Source organism: Oncorhynchus nerka, linkage group LG20 (genome assembly GCF_034236695.1).
Source record: "Oncorhynchus nerka isolate Pitt River linkage group LG20, Oner_Uvic_2.0, whole genome shotgun sequence".
In the NCBI taxonomy this organism is placed as follows: Eukaryota; Metazoa; Chordata; class Actinopteri; order Salmoniformes; family Salmonidae; genus Oncorhynchus; species Oncorhynchus nerka.
The window spans coordinates 72256490-72279064 of record NC_088415.1 but is presented as its reverse complement, the minus strand read 5'-3'; the positions used below and the strand labels follow the sequence as shown (position 1 = coordinate 72279064).

At 44.0% G+C, this 22575-nt stretch overlaps 1 protein-coding gene across 3 annotated transcripts in view; it reads right to left on the bottom strand.

The window, feature by feature from the left end:
* Positions 1–20986: 20986 nt before the first annotated feature.
* Positions 20987–22575, bottom strand: part of LOC115103082 (E3 ubiquitin-protein ligase RNF220-like) — a 194510-nt gene continuing 192921 nt past the window's right edge. For all 3 annotated transcript variants that reach the window (XM_065005742.1, XM_065005740.1, XM_065005741.1), the window contains one exon: positions 20987–22162. In XM_065005742.1, the coding sequence (XP_064861814.1) occupies positions 22091–22162 (72 nt within the window). In that variant the 3' untranslated portion in view covers positions 20987–22090. The remainder of the gene's footprint in view (positions 22163–22575) is intronic.

The window sequence follows — 22575 nt, the reverse complement described above, 5'->3', positions numbered from 1 at the left end:
AGAGTGTTTTTGGTGGGGAAAAAAGTATACACTTCACACACACACACACACATGGTTATGGGCTTAGAAAAAAAGAAGACACCTGTACCATTTCAGAGTTTAAATGTATTCACTTATGAGTTTGCATCACAATATTACACTTTATATACAGAACATTACAGAAGACTGGAATATAATAAAACAGTTTGACATAGAAACACTGGACCCCCCCCCCCCCCCCCACACACACACACACACACAGATCAGGACAAAGGACAAAAGATAGGAACAGGTATAAACAGGGCTATAGATGCTGTTGACCTGGATCACTCAGTTGGGCTCTGCCCAGCTACTGGAGTTCCTGCGAAAAAGGAGGAGGTCAAAGGGGAATGAGTGCAACCGGTGTGAAATGGCTAGCTAGTTAGCAGTGCACGCTAGAAGCGTTTCAATTGGTGACATCACTCGCTCTGAGACCTTGAAGTAGTTGTTTCCCTTGCTCTGCAAGGACCGCGGCTTTCGGGGAGCTATACTGTAGGTAACAATGCTTTGTGAGTGACTGTTGTCAATGTGCACAGAGGGTCCCTGGTTCAAGCCCCAGTTGGGACAAGGAGAGGGACGGAAGTAATACTGTTACAAAAGACAGAACGCAATGTGCATGTGGCACAATGTGAGAGAGATCCTCACTTGTCTCCTGGTGCTCAACTTTGAGGGAGCTAGAGCGACAGGTTGGCTCAACCAGTCCTTGTTCCTTCCTTTTTGATGTCTCTAATAACAGGCATCTCCTTTCAAATGCACCCTACTTGAATGGCAGGGTAATGATGTGAAGGATGCAAAGTGAGAAAGGTCATCGCTCAATTGATTGACTTCCTCTAACCTTTCATCTCTGTGTATCACACGCCTGCGGATATAATACAGGATTGTGCCTTAGAGGATGAATGCACTCAAAGACATGCGGTTTGTGGTATGGAGGTTAATGACTGGCACGTGCACACACACATTGGCGCATGCGCTCACGCACACACATATACACATTAGATCAGCAAGAAGTATTCCAACACACTTATAATAGATTTCTTCCGCAGGTGTAAAAGCATTCTTAAAATGTTATGGGCATGTTTGGACAGATAGAAGCCCAGAATCCCTCTTTAACATTTCCTAGTGCTGATTCCTTACTGTCTGTTGACCTGCCTTGTCTGAACTCCTCAAGCAAGCGACTCTGACATGGAAGGAAACAGAATGCCTGAGTTCCATAATATAATGCTCAACCCCCGAAAAGGCAATCCATCTCGAGTGTACTGTTCCTTCGTGCAGACCGTGCCCATGTGAAAGAAAATGACCTCACGGAGAACGCCAGTGATTCATGTTTCATTCCATTCTGAATACCCTGGTTGCTGTAATGCAACTGTTCACAAACAAACAAAACGTCCCATTTTAAATGAAAGGGATTTAATAGAGAATGATCGTTAAAGTCTCAGCTCTCTGCCTGATGTAACTTAAACGTGAATGTGTCTAAAATCACAGTAGAAACATAAATAGCTGTTTGAAACCCCTTCATTATTGAACTGAACAAAAGCTATTGTCTGCTTCAATGTGCACGTTTTCTTCAGGACATATTGTATAGAAGGAGGGAGCGTCATATCAAATAGACTGTTCACACTGCTAGAGGTCATAGGAGCCAGCGGTTCCTGTAGAAATCACACCACAATGCCTCTGCAACCCTGTATTCAACAGGGGACTTAAAGAACCTTTAGGAAGTCTGGTTTCCACTGTTCCGACCGGAACACAGAGTCTTCTGAAACAGCACTGCCTCGGGACAAATAATTTGACACTCTCAAACAGGAAATCTCTAAATCGCACACTCATTGTCCAGCTACATCAAATGTGTTTTTCACCACAAAAAGAAAGAGCTGGGGGAAGGGAAAAAGACAGAGACACTAAAATTAGACTCTTTGATGGGATGTCTTGTAGGCAAGTTCCCTGCACCTGAATAATGAATTTGACCTTACCTGTCATAGGAGACTTCAGATCCACATCCACATTCTGGAGACGAGGGCAAATGAAAACAGAATCATTTCAAAAGCAATATCTGCCAAGAAAACAAAAAGTATGACAAAAGATTTGTCTTAGTATATTATTAGCATGCAGACCGGTTATTGAAGAGAGAATATATTTAGTCATTTCTTAGACAACAGAATTATTGTTATTAATCTGTTTGTTATATATGTACATAGTTGCACGGTAGAGTGACAACTTCAACAGACATTATATTGCATTCTGCAACACACAAACATCCTACATCCCCATTTCAAATTTTGTTTATATTTAACCTTTATTTAAGTAGGCAAGTCAGCCTTTTTCAGGGGCAGAACGACAGATTTTTACCTTGTCAGCTCGGGTATTCCATCCAGCAACATTTCGGTAACTGGCCCATCGCTCTAACCACTAGGTCACCCCGAAAATATTGTAACCAAATATTTGAATAACACAACAACCTATGTGCCATCCACCTTCTGCAGTATACTGTATATTACAGTAGAACTGAAGGTGACTTCAGGAATTTATTCATCAATAATATAAAATAGAAATACATCATGGCTGCATCCCAAATGGAACTTGGTCAAAAGTGTTGCATTACATAGGGAATAGGGTCGAATTCGGGATGCAACCCATTTTTGGGGAAGTAAAACTGGGATCCAGGTTTCCAGGTGGTGACAGGTCAGGTCAGACATGAGTTAGGCTGATTTAAAACCGGTCTGTCTCTCCATACACACAGGGCCTTGTTGCTCTGACTCCAAACCCAGCCACAATCAATCCAGTCTACACTCTTAGAAAAAAGGGTTCCAAAAGGGTTCTGTGGAAAGGGTTCTACATGGAACACAAAAGGGTTATATCTGGAATCAAAATGGGTTCTTCAAAGTGTTCTCCTATGGGGACAGTTGAAAAACCCTTTTTGGTTCGAGATAGCACCTTTTCTTTTTTTCTAAGAGTGTACTACCTGCCTATCTCTGTTTGCACAGGTGAGTACAGTCCCATCCAGGTGTGCCTCAGGCAACCAGCTCTGTCCTTTTTAATGTGTGAGAGAGCAGGAAGAAGAGACAGTGGAGGCACCCCCTACAGCAGATAGGGAGGGAGTAAGGGAGGGAGGCAGACAGACAGACAGACAGACGGGGGGAGGGAGGGAGGGAGGGAGGGAGGGAGGGAGGGAGGGAGGGAGGGAGGGGAGGGAGGGAGGAGGCATGCAGACAGACAGACAGACAGACAGACAGACAGACAGACAGACAGACAGACAGGGAGGGAGGGAGGGAGGGAGGGAGGGAGGGAGGGAGGGAGGGAGGGAGGGAGGGAGGGAGGGAGGGAGGGAAGGCATGCAGACAGACAGACAGACAGACAGACAGGCAGGCAGGCAGGCAGACAGAGAGGGAGGGAGGGAGGGATGCAGACAGACAGGGAGAGAGACAGACAGACAGACAGACAGACAGACAGACAGACAGACAGACAGACAGACAGACAGACAGACAGACAGACAGACAGACAGACAGACAGACAGACAGACAGACAGACAGACAGACAGACAGACAGACAGACAGACAGACAGACAGACAGACAGAGGTGATGGCTGTAACAGTGTCCTGACCTTTATAGCTAAATCTTGTACAACCTCATGTTGATTTAGTGCTCTGTCTGCCATGAAACACTGACATAAGTAGAGCACAAAATCAATCAGATCAAAATCAAATCAAATTGTATTGGTCACATACACATGGTTAGCAGATGTTAATGCGAGTGTAGCGAAATGCTTGTGCTTCTAGTTCCAACAGTGCAGTAACAAGTAATCTAACAACTCCACAACAATTCCCCCACAATGAAGGATGAGGAAGACAAGATTAGTTCATTGACTCTTATGACCAGTCTTCCAGCTGTGAGTCTTTATCTAATGTACACTAACGTACACTAATGTACACCAATGTACAGTATCATGCTGATAAAAAGCCAAAACCTATGTCCCAAAGATTATGAAGTGCATAGCCCAGAGGCATGTACACAAACCCACTGGAATCATTGAACTATCATGAGACAACTCAAAACCAACATTTGCCTGTTAGTACAATAGGTATTTTAAACCTCATGCAAACAGCTGGTGCAGCGAACAGGAATTTTCATTTGTTTCTATTGCCCTCCAGTGGCTTTTACAGGCACGTAGATTGAGGTGGGAGTTCAACTCCCCATTAATTAAACTAATCCCCTCACTTACATTGTCTCCTTTGATATTGATAACAACAGTAATAACCACTGAATAACCAGTTAGAATGTATTATATTTTGCATAATAGAGGTAAATAAATTAAATTACTGTAGCTAAGATAACAGCACCAGGGTGCCACGTGTGTCAGTCTATCTATATGACAATTACTATGTTTTCAGTGAAAAGTAGGCATTAGTCTTTCACATGAGCACCACAATGTCTACTCCACCCAGGCTCTAGCAAGGTTTTCCAGCACACAGCTTCGACCTACTACAGTAGCTATGTTGGTCTATTGTACTTCAAACAATGTGTAGGCAGGTTGCTAAGGATTCAAACCTCAAATTCATACTCTTAGAGGAGGAGCTCCCACAATAATGTGATTTGTACCGCATACGAGTTAAAGTAGTGGATTCTTCACACACCACACTAATCTCATTCCACTACCTTTTCAAGCTTTTAAAAAAATATTTTGAAAGCAAGCTTTGTTTTTATACTTACAACACCATCAGGCTTGATTTAGCGATCTGTTTGGTCTTGTAGTAATGTGGTGCCTGCCTATATTTCCTTAAAATATTAAAACATTATTTTAACGATACATGTAAAAACAATGAAGAAGCTATTTTTGGGGTGTTAGTAGGTTCCCAATATAACAGGTGGTGTGTTGAACTCAGTCATGTATAGCGGTCAATGGACTGATCATTACCTCTGTCAAATGACTAAGTAGCTTAAAGCTACGTGTGTATTTGTATTTCTTTTTGAAATAAAGATGATGACACTACAATAATACACAGGGTAGCCTAGTGGTTAGAGCTGTCACACCCTGACCATAGTTTGCTTTGTATGTTTCTATGTTTTGGTTGGTCAGGGTGTGATCTGAGTGGGCATTCTATGTTAGATGTCTTGTTTGTCTATTTCTAGGTCTGGCCTGATATGGTTCTCAATCAGAGGCAGGTGTTAGTCATTGTCTCTGATTGGGAACCATATTTAGGTAGCCTGGGTTTCACTGTGTGTTTGTGGGTGATTGTTCCTGTCTCTGTGTTTTGCACCAGATAGGGCTGTTTTTGGTTTTCCACGTTTATTGTTTTGTAGTGTTCATGTTTATCTTTGTTTATTAAACATGAATCAATATAATCACGCTGCATTTTGGTCCGCCTCTACTTCACCTAAAGAAAACCGTTACAAGAGCATTGGACTAGTAACCGGAAGGTTGCAAGTTCAAATCCCTGAGCTGACAAGGTACAAACCTGTCGTTCTGCCCCTGAACAGGCAGTTAACACACTGTTCCTAGGCCGTCATTGAAAACTTAACTGACTTGCCTAGTTAAATAAAGGTAAAAAAAATAGGCCTAGAGTGCATTCGGAAAGTATTCAAACCCCTTCCGTTTTTCAAAAGGTTCTTACCTTACAGCCTTATTCTACAATGTATTACATGTATTTTTCCCTCGTCAATCTACACACAATGCCCCATAATGACAAAGTGAAAACGATGATTGCAAATGTATTAAAAAATGAATAACAAATACCTTATTTACATAAGTATTCAGACCTTTGTTATGAGTATTCAGACCTTTGTCCCAGCGGCGTCCGCGTTAGGGTTTGTCCGGTGTATAGGCCGTCATTGTAAATAAGAATTTGTTCTTAACCTTCTTGCCTACTTAAAGGTAAAAAAAAAAAATGATACTCGAAATTGAGTTCAGGTGCATCCTGCTTCCATTGATTAGTTGAGATGTTTCTCAAACTTGAGTGGAGTCCTCTTGTGGTAAATTCAATTGATTGGACATGATTTGGAAAGGCACACACCTGTCTATATAAGGTCCCACAGTTGACAGTGCATGTCAGAGCAAAAACCAAGCCATGAGGTTGAAGGAATTGTCCATAGAGCTCCGAGACAGGATTGTGTCGAGGCACAGTGTAACGTCTGCTTCCAACTTACACTGTCATACACTTAGATTCCCTGAACGCAGCTCACTTTCCAGCCCCCTTTCCAGCTCACACTCTCACACACATAGATCCCCTGAATGCAGGTTACTATCTAGATCCCAATCACCCAAATTCTAATCACCTGTTCACACACCTGTATGTCATTATCACACACTATTTAGTTCAATTCTTTGCAGCCCATCTTTGTGAGGTATTGTTTGTTTTGTGACACACTTCTATTCGGGGCGCTGGGTTTCCCGTCTTTACTCCTCCCGTGTATGATAGTTTTTGCCTGCCTCACTAACGACACCTTTTGCCTATTCCTTGCCTGTACTTTAGCCTATCGGATTTCCTGTTATTCACCTATAGCCTGATCTCCCGGACTACGTTCCTAGCCTTTTCCCTGCCTGTACTGTTGCCTTTTGGACCCCCTGTGTATGACCTTCTGCCTGCCCCTGAACCCAGCTACCTGCCGCCTCCTGTGTTCCTTTACATTCAAGCGCCCTGCGAAACCACTCCTCAGTAAAAGGCATATTACAGCCCGGTTGGAGTTTGCCAAAAGGCATCTAAAGGACTCTCAGACCATAATAAACAAGATTCTCTGGTCTGATGAAACCAAGATTGAACTTTGGCCTGAATGTCAAGCATCACGTCTGGAGGAAACCTGGCACCATGCCTACAGTGAAGCATGGTGGTGGAAGCATCATCCTGGGGAGATTTTTTTCAGTGGCAGGGACTGGGAGACTAGTCAGTATTGAGGGAAAGATGAACGGAGCAAACTACAGAGAGATCCTTGATGAAAACCTGCTCCAGATCGCTCAGGACCTCTGGGCCGGATATTCAACTTCCAACAGGAAAACAATCCTAAGCACACAGCCAAGACAATTCAGGTGTGGCATCGGGACAAGTCTCTGTGTCCTTGAGTGGCCGAACCAGAGCCCAGACTTGAACCCAAAACATCTCTGGAGAGTCCTGAAAATAGCTGTGCAGCGACGCTCCCCATCCAACCTGACAGAGCTTTAGAGAATCTGCAGAGAAGAACGGGAGAAACTCCCCAAATTCAGGTGTGCCAAGCTTGTAGCATCATATCTAAGACTCGACGCTGTAACTGCTGTCAAAGGTGCTTCAACAAAGTGCTGAGGAAAGGGTCTGAATACTTATGTTCTTATGTTTTTTTTATTTTTATAAATTTCCCAAAAAAATCTTAAAACCTGTTTTTGCTTTGTCATTATGGGGTATTGTGTGTAGATTAATGAGTGAAAACATCAATTTAATCCATTTTAGAATATCAAATGAAATCAAATGTATATAGCCCTTCGTACATCAGCTGATATCTCAAAGTGCTGTACAGAAACCCAGCCTAAAATCCCAAACAGCAAGCAAGGTGTAGAATAAAGCTGGAACGTAACAAAACATGGAAAAAGTCAAGGGGTCTGAATATTTTCCCAATGCACTGTATATCTAAGAATACCTACAGCCTAACGATATACACTATATATACAAAAGTATGTGGACAACCCTTCAAATTAGTGGATTCGGCTATTTCAGCCACACCCGTTGCTGACTGGTGTATAAAATTGATCACACACCCATGCGTTCTCCGTAGTCAAACATTGGCAGTAGAATGGCCTTATTGAAGAGCTCAGTGACTTTCACCATGGCACCGTCATAGGATGCCACCTTTACAACGAGTCAGTTCGTCAAATTTCTGCCCTGCTAGAGCTTCCCCGGTCAACTGTAAGTGCTGTTATTTTGAAGTAGAACTGTCTAGGAGCGACAACGGCTCAGCTGCGAAGTGGTAGGTCACACAAGCAGGTAGAGTGTAAAAAATGTCTGTCCTCGGGTTCCAAAATGTCTCTGGAAGCAATGTCAGCACAAGAACTGTTTATCTGGAGCTTCATTAAATCATTTTCCATGGCTAAGCAGCCGCACACAAGCCTAAGATCACCATGTGCAATGCCAAGCGTCGGCTGGCTGGGTGTAAAGCCATTGGAATCTCTGGAGCAGTGGAAACGCATTCTCTGGAGTGATGAATCTCCCTTCACTAGTCTGACGGATAAATCTAGGTTTGGCAGATGCCAGGAGAATGCTACCTGCCCCAATGCATAGTGCCAACTGTAAAGTTAGGTGGGCTGCTTTTCAGGCTGGGCACCTTAGTTCCAGTGAAGGGAAATATTTTAATGCTACAGCATACAATGACATTCTAGACAATTCTGTCAAATCGTGTAGACGAAGTGGAGACAGGTTAAAGAAGGATTTTTAAGCCCTGAGACAATTGAGACATGGTGTATGTGTACCATTCAGAGGGTAAATGGCCAAGACAAAAGATTTAAGTGCCTTAAACAGTGTATGGTAGTAGGTATATATATATAGGCAGGCAGGCAGGCAGGTAGGCAGGCAGACAGACGGACGGACGGACGGACAAACAAACAGAGACAGGGGTGCAGGCTGTAACAGTGTCCTGGCCTTTATAGCTAAGTAAATCTTGAACGACCTCTGGTTGATTTAGAGCCCTGTCTATCATAAAACATAAACATGAGAAGAGCACAAGGAAGGATAAGATTAGTTCAACTCCAGACTTTGAACTTCTTGTCTTCCAGCTGCAATTCTATATCTAATGTACACTAACATACACTAATGTACACACCTAATGTACACCAACGTACAGTATCATGTTGATAAAAAGCCATAGCCTATGTCCCAAAGATTGTGATAAGGGCATAACTCAGAGGCATGTACAGAATGACAGCTGACAACCAAACCCACTGGACTCATTGAATTATTATAAGACAACATCTATTCATAACTCAAAACCAACATATGCATTTTAGTAGGTCTGTTAAACCTTATGCAAACATCCAATACAGCAGCCAGGAATCGTTTAACCTTCATCTGTTTCTATTCCATTACAGGCTTGTAGATTTTGAGTTGGGATTTCAAGCATTCGTTACCTCACAACTCCCCATTAACTCAAATAATCTCCTCGCTTACATTATTTCCTATGACACTCAGTAATAACCACTGAATAACCAGGTAGAGTGTGTTATAGTTTGCATAATTAGAGGTAAATAAATTAAAGTACTGTAGCTAAGATAGCAGAGGTATAAAGCACCAGGGTGCCAAGTGTGTCAGTCTATCCCATGACTATGCATCAGATAACAGCAGCCCCCTATGGGGATAACGGACAAGGAAGAGTCAACAGTGTCCCACTGGTTTCCTCCTGGCTTCATATTTACTGGACAGATTAGTGTGTTGTCATCCTGGAGATGGGAGATACAGGAGCAAACACACAGAGGAATCCCCTTCCTGTTTTATACATCTCTGGCCTGTCAAGTGGATACAGTGGTGGTGCTTCTATAGGAATAGTTTCTCAATAAGACATTCCACTGGCCCAGTGGCGAGGTGACATGCGCTACACGACCAAAAGGATGTGGACACCGGCTCGTCGAACATCTCATTCCAAAATCATGGGAATTAATATGGAGTTGGTCCCCTTTTTGCTGCTATAACAGCCTCCACTCTTCTAGAAAGGCTTTCCACTAGATGTTGGAACATTGCTGCGGGGACTTGCTTCTATTCAGCCACAAGAGTATTAGTGAGGTCGGGCACTGATGTTGGGTGGTTTGACCTGGCTCGCAGTCAGAGTTCCAATTCATCCCAAAGGTGTTCGATGGGGTTGAGGTTGGGGCTCTGTGCAGGGCAGTCAAGTTATTCCACACCAATCTCAACAAACCATTTCTGTATGGACCTCGCTTTGTGCACGGGGGTATTGTCATGCTGAAACAGGAAAGGGCCTTCTCCAAACTGTTGCCACAAAGTTGGAAGCACAGAATCGTCTACAATGTCATTGTATGATGTAGCATTAAGATTTCCCTTCACTGGAACTAAGGGGCCTAGCCCGAACCATGAAAAATAGCCCCAGACCATTATTCCTCCTCCACCAAACTTTACAGTTGGCACTATGCATTGGGGTAGGTAGCATTCTCCTAGCATCCTCCAAATTCAGATTAATCTGTCGGACTGCCAGATGGTGAAGCGTGAATTATCACTCCATAGAACGCGTTTCCACTGCTCCAGAGTCCAATGGCAGTGAGCTTTACACCACTCCAGCTAACGATTGGCATTGCGCATGGTGATCTTAGGCTTGTGTGAGGCTGCTCCGCCATAGAAACCCATTTCTTGAAGTTCCCGTCGAACAGTTATTGTGCTGCCGTTGCTTCCAGAGGCAGTTTAGAACTCGGTAGTGAGTGTTGCAACCGAGGACAGACGATTTTTACGCGTTACATGCTTCAGCACTCGGTGGTCCCGTTCGGTGAGCTTCTGTGGCTTGTCACTTCGCAGCTGAGCCGTTGTTGCTCCTAGATGTTTCCACTTCACAATAACAGCACTTACAGTTGACCTGGGAAGTTCTAGCAGGGTAGAAATCTGACTTATTGGAAAGGTGTCATCCTATGACGGTGCCAAGTTGAAAGTCATTGAGCTCTTCAGTAAGGCCATTCCACTGCCAATATTTGTCTACGGAGATCGCATGGTGGTGTGCTCAATTTTATACACCTGTCAGCAATGGTTGTGGCTGAAATAGCCGAATCCACTCATTTGAAGGGGTGTCCACATACTTTGAATATACAGTGTATCCACTTGAACAACTTCGTACCCCTGCACAACGATATTGTATTGTAACTCGTTGTACACTGCTCAAAAAAATAAAGGGAACACTTAAACAACACAATGTAACTCCAAGTCAATCACACTTCTGTGAAATCAAACTGTCCACTTAGGAAGCAACACTGATTGACAATAAATTTCACATGCTGGTGTGCAAATGGAATAGACAACAGGTGGAAATTATAGGCAATTAGCAAGACACCCCCAATAAAGGAGTGGTTCTGCAGGTGGTGACCACAGACCACTTCTCAGTTCCTATGCTTCCTGGCTGATGTTTTGGTCACTTTTGAATGCTGGCGGTGCTTTCACTCTAGTGGTAGCATGAGACGGAGTCTACAACCCACACAAGTGGCTCAGGTAGTGCAGCTCATCCAGGATAGAACATCAATGCGAGCTGTGGCAAGAAGGTTTGCTGTGTCTGTCATGCGTAGTGTCCAGAGCATGGAGGCGCTACCAGGAGACAGGCCAGTACATCAGGAGACGTGGAGGAGGCCGTAGGAGGGCAACAACCCAGCAGCAGGACTGCTACCTCCGCCTTTGTGCAAGGAGAGGCAGGAGGAACACTGCCAGAGCCCTGCAAAATGACCTCCAGCAGGCCACAAATGTGCATGTGTCTGCTCAAATGGTCAGAAACAGACTCCATGAGGGTGGTATGAGGGCCCGACGTCCACAGGTGGGGGTTGTGCTTACAGCCCAACACTGTGCAGGACGTTTGACATTTGCCAGAGAACACCAAGACTGTCAAATTCGCCACTGGCACCCTGTGCTCTTCACAGATGAAAGCAGGTTCACACTGAGCACGTGACAGACGTGACAGTCTGGAGACGCCGTGGAGAACGTTCTGCTGCCTGCAACATCCTCCAGCATGAGCGGTTTGGCGGTGGATCAGTCATGGTGTGGGGTGGCATTTCTTTGGGGGGCCGCACAGCCCTCCATGTGCTCTCCAGAGGTAGCCTGACTGCCATTAGGTACCGAGATGAGATCCTCAGACCCCTTGTGAGACCATATGCTGGTGCGGTTGGCCCTGGGTTCCTCCTAATGCAAGACAATGCTAGACCTCATGTGGCTGGAGTATGTCAGCAGTTCCTGCAAGAGGAAGGCATTGATGCTATGGACTGGCCCGCCCACCCGTTCCCCAGACCCGAATCCAATTGAGCACATCTGGGACATCATGTCTCTCTCCATCCACCAACGCCACGTTGCACCACAGACTGTCCAGGAGATGCTTTAGTCCAGGTCTGGGAGGAGATCCCTCAGGAGACCATCCGCCACCTCATCAGGAGCATGTCCAGGTGTTGTAGGGAGGTCATACAGGCACGTGGAGGCCACACACACTACTGAGCCTCATTTTGACTTGTTTTAAGGACATTACATCAAAGTTGGATCAGCCTGTAGTGTGGTTTTCCACTTTAATTTTGAGTGTGACTCCAAATCCAGACCTCCATGGGTTGATAAATTTGATTTCCATTGATATTTTTGGTGTGATTTTGTTGTCAGCAACTTCAACTATGTAAAGAAAAAAGTATTTAATAAGAATATTTCATTCATTCAGATCTGGGATGTGTTATTTTAGTGTTCCCTTTATTTTTTTGAGCAGTGTATATAGCTTCATTCATGTGTGTTTAATTTATCATGTGTTCTTCTTTTCCTATTTAACTCAACATTGTTGGGAAAGAGCTTGTAAAGTAAGCATTTTACTGTAAGGTCTACATCTGTTGTATCCGGCGCATGAGACAAAACAGTTTTATTTGATTAGAGGTGAAGGGTCAATCACCAAAAAGTTCAAACAGGCCCATGGTAAAATGAGTTTTACTCTTCTCATCGTGGATTCTTCTTTGTAGTTTTCGGTTCTGGCGACTGTGCGGGTAAATAGCCCTGAACAGCCTGTTTCCATAGCATACTATTTTACCCATAGCGGTGGTCTCTCGTAACCCTGAGGGGGGGGGGGGGATATGAGGGAATGACAGCCGGCGCCAGCTGAGCCTGTGACTCATGTATGGCAGGGACGTCACTCCCTGAAGTAGTTAGTGTAATAAGCCAACTACCCGCTACCCAGTAACTCTAAGTAGAAATAGAAATCTAGAAAAGTAGAAATGTTGAGATAGACAGGGCTATTACTTGGCATCGGTGTCTTTAAAGTTTCTTCAGCACCTCAAGACTTTTTCGCAGCTGTTCTTAAAAGAGCTGGTTCCGACTGATGCTATACTTCTTGTCAACACATCTATAAGCAGTGCATTACATAATCAGCTTTACGTTGTCCCTAGACAGACTCTCGACCGGTTAGTGCTCATCGACAGCACTGCATCGAAATGAGTGTTTCTTCATTTAATCCATTTGCATGTTAAGCTTTGAGCTGGTACAAAGCATTGTGTTTTCTAGTCAAACAACATTGTAGAACTCTGAAAACACATTGTAGTGGACTTTATGGAACCTAAGTCCTCCTTAACCTGCATTGTGTTCCTGTGTTGGGGTATGAGTGCGAAGTTTACTCTGCCTTGTAAAAGACTCAACAACAATAGCCCACTTACAAGACACTTCCCTCTAAACCAACTCATGTCCCAGTGGCAGACTTATCACACGGATTAGTGCTGTTAATTAGAGGTATTATCATCCAATTACTGGGGAATATCCCATCAAGACTTTATTCAGCGACTTAAGGAAAGAGTATCAACAGACTGGTGTTGTAAATGTACCTTCCATTCAGAAACAACAGGTCTATTTAGCCTACAGTCAACTCTGCCAATACAGAATGTGTAGTGGTAATGCTCCAGTCATTTACCCATGGCTTAGAGGGGACTAACTGCCTTGGCGAACTGCTTTGACTGTTTACATTAGAGTGAGCAAAGATTTACCTTTACTTCATATGCGTTTTACTGATCCTGCCTGTTGTAACCTTAGAGGAGTGATTGTGAAGCATTAACATTGCCGTTAACATGAAGTATGTTTCTGTCATAATGTTAGAACACAACTAGTGAATGAACTTGACTCTCGCTTTAAGACCTAAAGCTGCCCACAAGGAACCATAGACTGCTCTCTCTCTCTCTCTAGCGCTGTCTCTCTAGCTCTCTTTCTCTCTCTCTAGCTCTCTTTCTCTATCTCTAGCTCTCTTTCTCTCTCTCTAGCTCTCTCTTTCTCTCTAGCTCTCTCTCTCTTTCTCTAGCTCTCTCTCTCTAGCTCTCTCTCTTTTCTCTCTCTCTCTCTCTCTCTCTCTCTTTCTCTCTCTCCTAGCTCTCTTTCTCTAGCTCTCTCTCTCTCTCTCTTTCTAGCTCTCTCTCTCTCTAGCTCTCTCTCTTTCTATTTTCTCTCTCTCTATTTTATCTCTCTCTCTCTCTCTCTCTAGCTCTCTCTAGCTCTCTCTCTCTTCAGCAGAGCCATGACGTCTGAACGTCACGCACAGTTGGCCAAGTACAGCCACAGTCAGCAGTGGGGGGTCATCCCCCCCAACCCCACCGATCTCCATTTGTCATCTCCCCCTTTCAAGATAGGAAAATAGGTGGATACTACATTAAGAACCCCCCTTTCTCTCCCTCCTACCTCTACCTATACGAAGCAATCCCTCAGCAACCTTGACCACCCCCTCCCATTCCCCTCCACTGCTCTCCCCTACCCCCGTCCCCATCACCACACACAAAACCCTCAGTGTTCCCCCTGGGGCCAACTGGAGATGAAAGGCGGTGTGTCGAAGGGGCCAGGGAGGAGAAGATGAAATGTCTCTGATAATTGTGGGAGCATCTCACCCTTCATTGCGGGGCCCAATCAAAGGCCTTCGTTGTCTGGAACCTGTCTCTCGTGGGTGGCTGTGTGGTTTGGCAAGGGGTGGCTGAGGGTGACAGGGGGTGGCAGGTTCATGCTCCTGTGTATGTGTATGTGGGGAGTGGCAGGCAGTAGGTTAATATAACATAACACTGCCCTGGCCTGGCCTGGTTAACTTGAACTCTGGATAGAAGCTTAAGTTAGGTAAAGGTTTTGCAATGCGTTGTTTTCTATTGTATTTAACATAGACTGAAAATAATACTTCCATTTTCGATATTGTTTTACTAAAGTAAGTGTGAAAACATTATTATCATCATCATATGCCTGTGTTCGTTGAGTTGAACAAGAACACAACTACTCCATGCAATGGGGGGAAGGTAGCCTAGCGGTTAAGAGCGTTGTTCCAGTAACCGAAAGGTTCTTGGTTCAAATCCCAGATCTGTCAATGAGCCCTTAACCCTAATTGCTCTGGATAAGAGCATCTGCTAAATGACTCAAATTGAAATGTATTCACAACTCCATCTCTTCTATCACATTAGTTTATTATCAAAACAGCTACTATTTAATTGATCATCAATCTGATTTCAAAGGGTGATTTTTTGAACCTACAGTAGGCTACTTCCACCACTGACAGCCTGAGCAAACATGTACAGACGGGCATCTCCTTGAAAAAACACTGTGTCTTGCTTCTTAGTGCCCCCATGTGGACACTGATAGTAAATTACAAATTGGCTGAATAACAGAAATGTAAGTAGTTATTGCTTGCATACAAACATTTCATAAAATTGTATGGAAAAATCCCATGCCAAAAAATGTGTTGGCTACAATAGCCTAGTGTGATAACTTCATACTAGGCATCAACACTGTGTGGGATGTGGGTGTGTGTGGGCAGCCAAATTGCTAACTTTTAATTTCATCACAAGAGAGAGAGCAGTCTATGGTTCCTTGTGGGCAGGAGGCAGCTAATGTAAATCAGTCACAACTTTGTGAGAGAGAGATTAGGAAGGTAACTTTGGCGCACTCCCACATGGAGGTTTTAGGTTTCTCTGGTGGCTTTGACTTAATGTCTCATTGCACACGTAGCGGATGACAGTAATCCTGTACATGAACACACACCGTAGCAGTCTCACCTCGCCTTGCTATTGAAACACACCCCGCTCTAAACCCACATAACGTCATTCTCCAATCTCTTAAGCATTCATGGAAATGAAAGCAATTTATCGAAACTGTAATTATGGGATTAGGTAGGCAGAGAAGAGGACTCTGAAGACATGGACAACTGCGCTAGCTAGGGTTTAGTAAAGATGCTGGCTTCTACGGGCTGCTTTTTCGCTTCACCTGTAATTACTCTGGAGAAGGGAGAACGACAGGAGTTTCTTTTTTGCACTTGTTTGAAATAGTTGTTTCTTTTTTTGAGAGTTCGTATATCTGAAAAAGGTGATTATTGAGGTGAAAAACACCTGCACACCTGTGTAAAAGATAGTAAATTCAAGGTGATTAGCCGATATAACCATTCAATAACTGCCCCCGTAATATTAGGATAATGATAGGTGGTGTATAGGAGAGATTGGCTGTTTGATCAGCTGATTGACCTGCCTAAACCTCTTAACTGGTTCAAACGGCCCTTTCTGTAGGCAACTCAAACTCGCGATGAGTCAGACGTCTCTGGCACCACCACGATCGGAAACAGAAAAGGACACAACACCATATGGAATATGTCAAACACTCTCCCTTCCCTTTCTCCAAACAGAGATCCCCTGACTGACCAAATCCTTTTCCCATGAACCACCTTGGGTTGGATCGATGTTGTAAAAAGGCCATGGTGGAGAGCAGACCCTTAATTGAATGAGATGTACCAGGAGCGATATGCTGAGTGCCAGAGGAAGAGGAGGATGCTAGTAGGGGGAGGTAGGGTAGGGGGTCCAAGTCAAATTCCCACGTGAAGGTGTAAATTACCATTGGTATAGACAGGCAATGCAATAGAGCAATTACCGAACACAGCAGGGAAGGCCTGTCCTATTGATCGGTCTGTGGAGATGTTTGTAAACTAGCAATAATGGCCCCCACATTCTATACTCCCCCATCAGGACAAGCTTTGACCTCCAAAAGCAATTTCTATAGATCTGCCTTGACTTGGAGCCCCCACTTCCTGGGTCCAGAGCCACTCAGGCTCCAAGACTAGCCGTAACCCGACCCTCAGCCACAGCTCCTCTAATGCACCAGTTATGGATTGGTTGGGTGTCTGGCCTGCAACCTCTTGACATGCTGGGCAGGGGGGTAAATGATACAGGCTCTGTGACGTTCATTTAACCATATAGGCACATTTAATCTGGCCTCCTGCCCCCAAACCCCTCAGCCCCCACCTCCAGCCTAGCGGTCACTCCTTCTCCACTTTGACCCCCACACACTTCACACTCAGGGGGTATTAAGCGTGTTTAGCCACTGGTCAATCCTAATCTGATTGACCCCATCCTGTCCTCTCCTTGTTTGTTGGGGTAAGATTGAGTGATGATTTCCCATGGTTTTAGACTGACCATACCTCAGATTGCTATATACAGGCCCATAGCCAGTCAGTCAACCTCTCTCTGGGCAAGGCCCCAGTCATAAAACCCACGAGGAAAGAAGACTCAGGCTCACTGTTGGGTTGGTAAACACCTACAACCTACCAGACAAGGTCCCAAATGGCACTGACCCTGTTCCCTATATAGTCTACTGTATAGCACATAGGGCTCTGGTCAAAAGTAGTGCACTATATAGGGAATAGGCTACCATTTAGACGCAAAAACCCTGACTTTGGGGCTCCATCCTTGGGACCTTCCAGAACCTTCAGCAGGAGTACGAGGTGAAGTTCCACAGGAAGTTTTTTGGAACCCCTGCCTCCTTTCCAACTTATTTACCATTAGTTCATTAGCATATGATAACACTTACATGAATTTTAGGGATTGTTTAGCTTTTTTTCTGGGTGTGCCTTTATTTACCTCGACATCAGAAAGACAATATGTGTTGAATTGAAGGTTTGGCCATGGATCTAAGCGGCGGCAAGGGGAAAAATTACTTTCAGTGATCATCTTGTAGTAATTTCACCAAATTACTGTAACAGGTTTCTGCTGAATGGGCAGTGTTCCTTGGCTGGATTGTTCTAGTTATGTTAACAAGCACACACACTTTCCCTTGCCTCAGCCTGCCGCACCATCTGGAGAGCACCCATAATTAGGGGGTTTGGGAGTTAGAAACACTTTAGAGTTAGTGGACACATTTTGCCTCTAGATGGCAACGGAGGCTGCTATTTCCAGCAGTCTCATTTTGAATAACTTGATTCTAGAGGAATTGCTAATCATTGGTTTGGCTGTTGGGAAAACATAGAAATTCTGATCACTCACCATGTCATATGAAACGTTCTCCTGGTTTAACTATACCGAACAAAAAATATAAAGGCAACATGTAAAGTGTTGGTCCCATGTTTCATGAGCTGAAATAAAAGATTCCAGGATTGTCCATACGCACAAAAAGCTTACTCACAAATTTTGTGCACACATTTGTTCACATCCCTGTTAGTGAGCATTTCTTCTTTGCCAAGATAATCCATCCACCTGACTGGTGTGGCATATCAAGAAGCTGATTAAACAGCATGATCATTACACAGGTGCACCTTGTGCTGGGGACAATAAAAGGCCACTCTAAAATGTGCAGCTTTGTCACACAACACATTGCCACAGTTGTCTGAAGTGAAGTGTGCAATTGGCATGCTGACGGCAGGAATGTCCACCAGAGTTGTTGCCAGATAATGTAATGTTAATTTCTCTTCCATAAGCCACTGCCAACATTGTTTTAGAGAATTTGGCAGTACGTCCAACTGGCCTTGTAACCGCAGACCACGTTTATGCCGTCGTGTGGGGGCGAGCGGTTTGATGTCCATGTTGTGAACAGAGTGCCCCATGGTGGCGGTGGGGTTATGGTATGGGCAGGCATAAGCTACGGACAATGAACACAATTGCATTTTATCAATCGCAATTTGAATGCACAGATACCGTTACGAGATCCTGAGGCCCATTGTCGTGCCATTTAGCCACCGCCATCACCTCATGTTTCAGTATGAAAATACACGGCCCCATGTTGCAATGATCTGTACACAATTCCTGGAAGCTGAAAATGTCCCAGTTCTTCCATGGCCTGCATACTCACCAGACATGTCACCCATTGAGCATGTTTGGGATGCTCTGGATCGACATGTACGACATGTCTTCCAGTTCCCGCTAATATCCAGCAACTTCACACAGCCATTGAAGAGGAGTGGGACATTCCACAGGCCACAATCAACAGCATGAACAACTCTATGCGAAGGAAACATGCCGCGCTGGATGAGGCAAATGGTCACACCAGATACCGACTGGTTTTCTGATCCACGCCCCTAGCTTTTCTTGAAGGTATCTGTAACCAAACAGATGCACATCTGTATTACCAGTCGTGAAATCCGTAGATTAGGGCCTTAATTAATTTCAATTAACTGGATTTCCTTATATGAACTATAACTCAGGTAAAGCTTTGAAATTGTTGCTGGTTGTGTTGATATTTTTGTTCAGTATAGATGTTTTGAATGTTAATTCATATTCAGGACCTAAAGAGAGTAATGAGCAACGAGTACAGTGAGTGATGAGATCTGTGAAGAGGCGGCACACTTCTGATTTACAATCATTTAATTAATGTCAAATGTAGTTTACAAACGGGAAAGACACGTACCATTTTCAAGAATATACAAGACACAAATTATTTGACACAATCATCTTGTGCAATTTGTCATCTTTGGGGCAGGTTGAAATAAATCTCCAGTTGAAGGAACCACAAAGTGAGAGAAGACCTTAACCCTTAACAGTGTTGTGAAGCAGATTCACACAACTTGTCTTGACACACAAGTGCAGTCAGCTCAAACATCCTATTACGGGTTCAAAGGTGCCCCACAAATACTGTTGCACAGCTCTAAGTGTTCATTTGCCTATGCATGGTTACCTGTACACGTGACTACAAAGTGAAACTAGAACACAAACCTATACACACACACGTACTGTATGAATGAACAGAGGTATTAGGGGGGGGATCTGTGTAACAATGTGAAATTGTTCTACGGATCCTTTGAAGTTCTACGAGCCTGTGATCATCCCTTCAAACAGGTTTCTCCAGAACATTCCTTTTACAGGAACAATAATACTGTACTAAAGATGTTGTATACTGCTTTTATGAAAACAAATCTGCTGTAGGTCTACATTGCAGCCATCTCTATGACTCAAATAATCCTTGTAAAATAGCATCTAAATCCACAATGTAGGGAGATGATCAAAGACAAGCTTAGACAGAAACCCACCCCCCTGCAATAAACACTAAACTGGAGACAGTTCTGAAGACGCTAGTCCGTGAAGAAAATGGATGTGAATGGAAACCAGAAGGTCTGGACTGAAATAAATATCCAAAGCTTTGCATGTGATTAAAGCCATCATCTATTGTTCCCCTTCACTGAAAATGTAACATTTCTGTTCTGTACATGTGTTAATATACAGGGGTTAAAGCAACAAAATAATCCCATGACTGAAACTTCAGTCGATGTCAGAACGACTGTCTGGGGCCACTTAACCTCCACTTTCATGTAAAAAAGTCATGACCATCATGCATTTAGGAAAAGAGGATAATTTCGGAGTTTGACCAATTCCAGTCCTTTTCATTATTGGAGAAAAAATACAAAGAAAAAAAGAATCCATGATGGAAATCCGTCCCAGTGTCAGAGGGAATTTAACCCTGTAGTATATCTGTTGGGGGTTTGAATTCAGTCATAAACCTTTCAATTCTTCTTTCTTTTTTGTCAGCTTACATCAATACAGACATCACAGGATACATTGTTTTACAACTACAAAGCACATCACCTTGCTGTGGGGAAGTGTTCAGTAACTGGGCTTGGGCAGTCAGCGTGGGCTGGGACAACATGTCGGCCCACTGCTCCTTCCCTCACAGATGGGAAGGACCTGCCTTGACGAGTTGCCAGGTTGGAAGCCTGGCTAGGTCGCACAATGGAAGCAACACTCAAAAACATTTCTGGTGAAGCATCTTTTGAGGTTTTATCAGAGTGGAGGCCAAAACAGAAAACCTAAGTGATCAGTAAAGTGATTTAATCAACAGGTAGGCTGGTCAACTGAGGAGAAGCAGCGGAGGTGGAGGTTAACTCAACTGTGTTCCCGGTTGTGATTTAGGAAACAGCGGTTCATTTGACCAGCGTCGCAGTTCCGTAACAAATTAAAGCCATCATCTCCCCTCGTCTAGTGTTAGAGTGATGTGAACCTTTCCATTAAAACATCAAATCAAAAAACATATACTCCTTGCTTTAGGTTTAAGACTTCGACAGCTTTTACTGTATAGTTGAAGAAAAAATGTACACCATCTAAACCTTGAATTTCTAGTTGAGTAGTTTATTATTATTATGACTTAAATCTATTCCTGTACAATGAAATACAACTTCAACCTCAAGACGACAACATTGGTTGAAAAATAGGGCTTTCTTTTTCACATTGATTAAACATCACTCCCTACCCTTCCTCAAAACTCTAACTAAAAACTGGACTTTATTAATATATACTTTTGTGAGTTTGTGTGTGTGTGAGTTTGTGTGTGCGAGCGCGCATATATGTGTGAATGTGTGTAAGCATGTGTGCACATATGTATAGAAGTGTAAGCTCTATGTCATTTACACACAACACTGTAAACTAACATACACTATTATACATGTGCTTGCACTGATTCTTGGAATTTGGTTGACTTCACGATTTAAGACCACAAAAGGGAAAAAAGAGGCTGAAAAGAAGAGGATCCTCTGGATGTTCTGAGGTTGTCAGTTTGGTAGAAAGCTCAGAGTTCATCGTTTTCCTTTCCCCCTTACCAGGCCTTCAAGCAGGGTGCAACGACCGGCAGCCAGCTCAATATCTAGCTTGGCTGTCCTGATGGCTTGGACCAAGATGGGTTTTCTACACACAGCGAGCAGTGATGGTAAAAAGGAGGGGGGTTACATCACCACCTCCTCCTACCTGAACACACCTTTCAGCATGGTGAGACGATGGTGAGGCAAGCAAGGGAGGAGGGCTCCATGAGTGTAAAGCTGGGTTGCCTGAGAGCTAAAGGATGAAAACACATAGAACCAGAAGTGTGAGCCAGGGTGGAGGGGATTTGACTGTGGAGTGGACCACTCACCACTTGAGGGCAGGCAGGCGGTTGGAGGAGCCAGAGAGGGGTGGTTGGCTTATTTGTCATTCTGAGAACACTCAGACATAATGGGCAACTGGGTTCGGTTCTGTTCCCAACCGGGTTGGTTGATCAATCAGTCAGTCCTCCCCTGATCGGAAGAGTCAATCAAGACATTAGTCTTGTCTCTTTAAGCTATGAGGGGGCTTTACAAACCCCAAAACACAAACGGTGAGAACTAATGGAAATAAAAAGAGGAAAACATGGAGGGAGGGGGGGGTGGAGGGGGAGGCCGGTCAGGGAAGGCGTGGTCTTCTTCACAAGTAGACGCGCCTTAGATCTCCTGGCGATGTGATGGTGTTGCATTGTGGGCACAGTTTCTTATTTCCCTGTGGGAGAGAAAGAGAGAAAATTGTCATTGTTTAGGTCACAATATGAGCAGTTAAAAGTTTGAGTAAAACAGAGAATGCTTGTCAAACAACCCTGGTGAAATGCGGTACTTCAACTGAATGACAGTACAGAAATAGTCCTGTAATAGATCAAAACAACCACAACAGTAAAGAACAGGTATAAAACCACATAAGAGTAGCTAACCAAACTATACTGGCATGCAGCCCACATCCAGCCACAGAGTGTGGAGACACATGCATGTATCCGCCAGTCAGACAGACGGCCTATAGTGGAGCACGTGAATCATCAAAGCCTGCTCATCATCCTGTTCCAGGACTCCTGCTCTGTTCTGTTCTGCTCTCTGCCACTTTGAATCACTGCCATCTCCTATAAAGCCGTGTTGTGTGGGTGT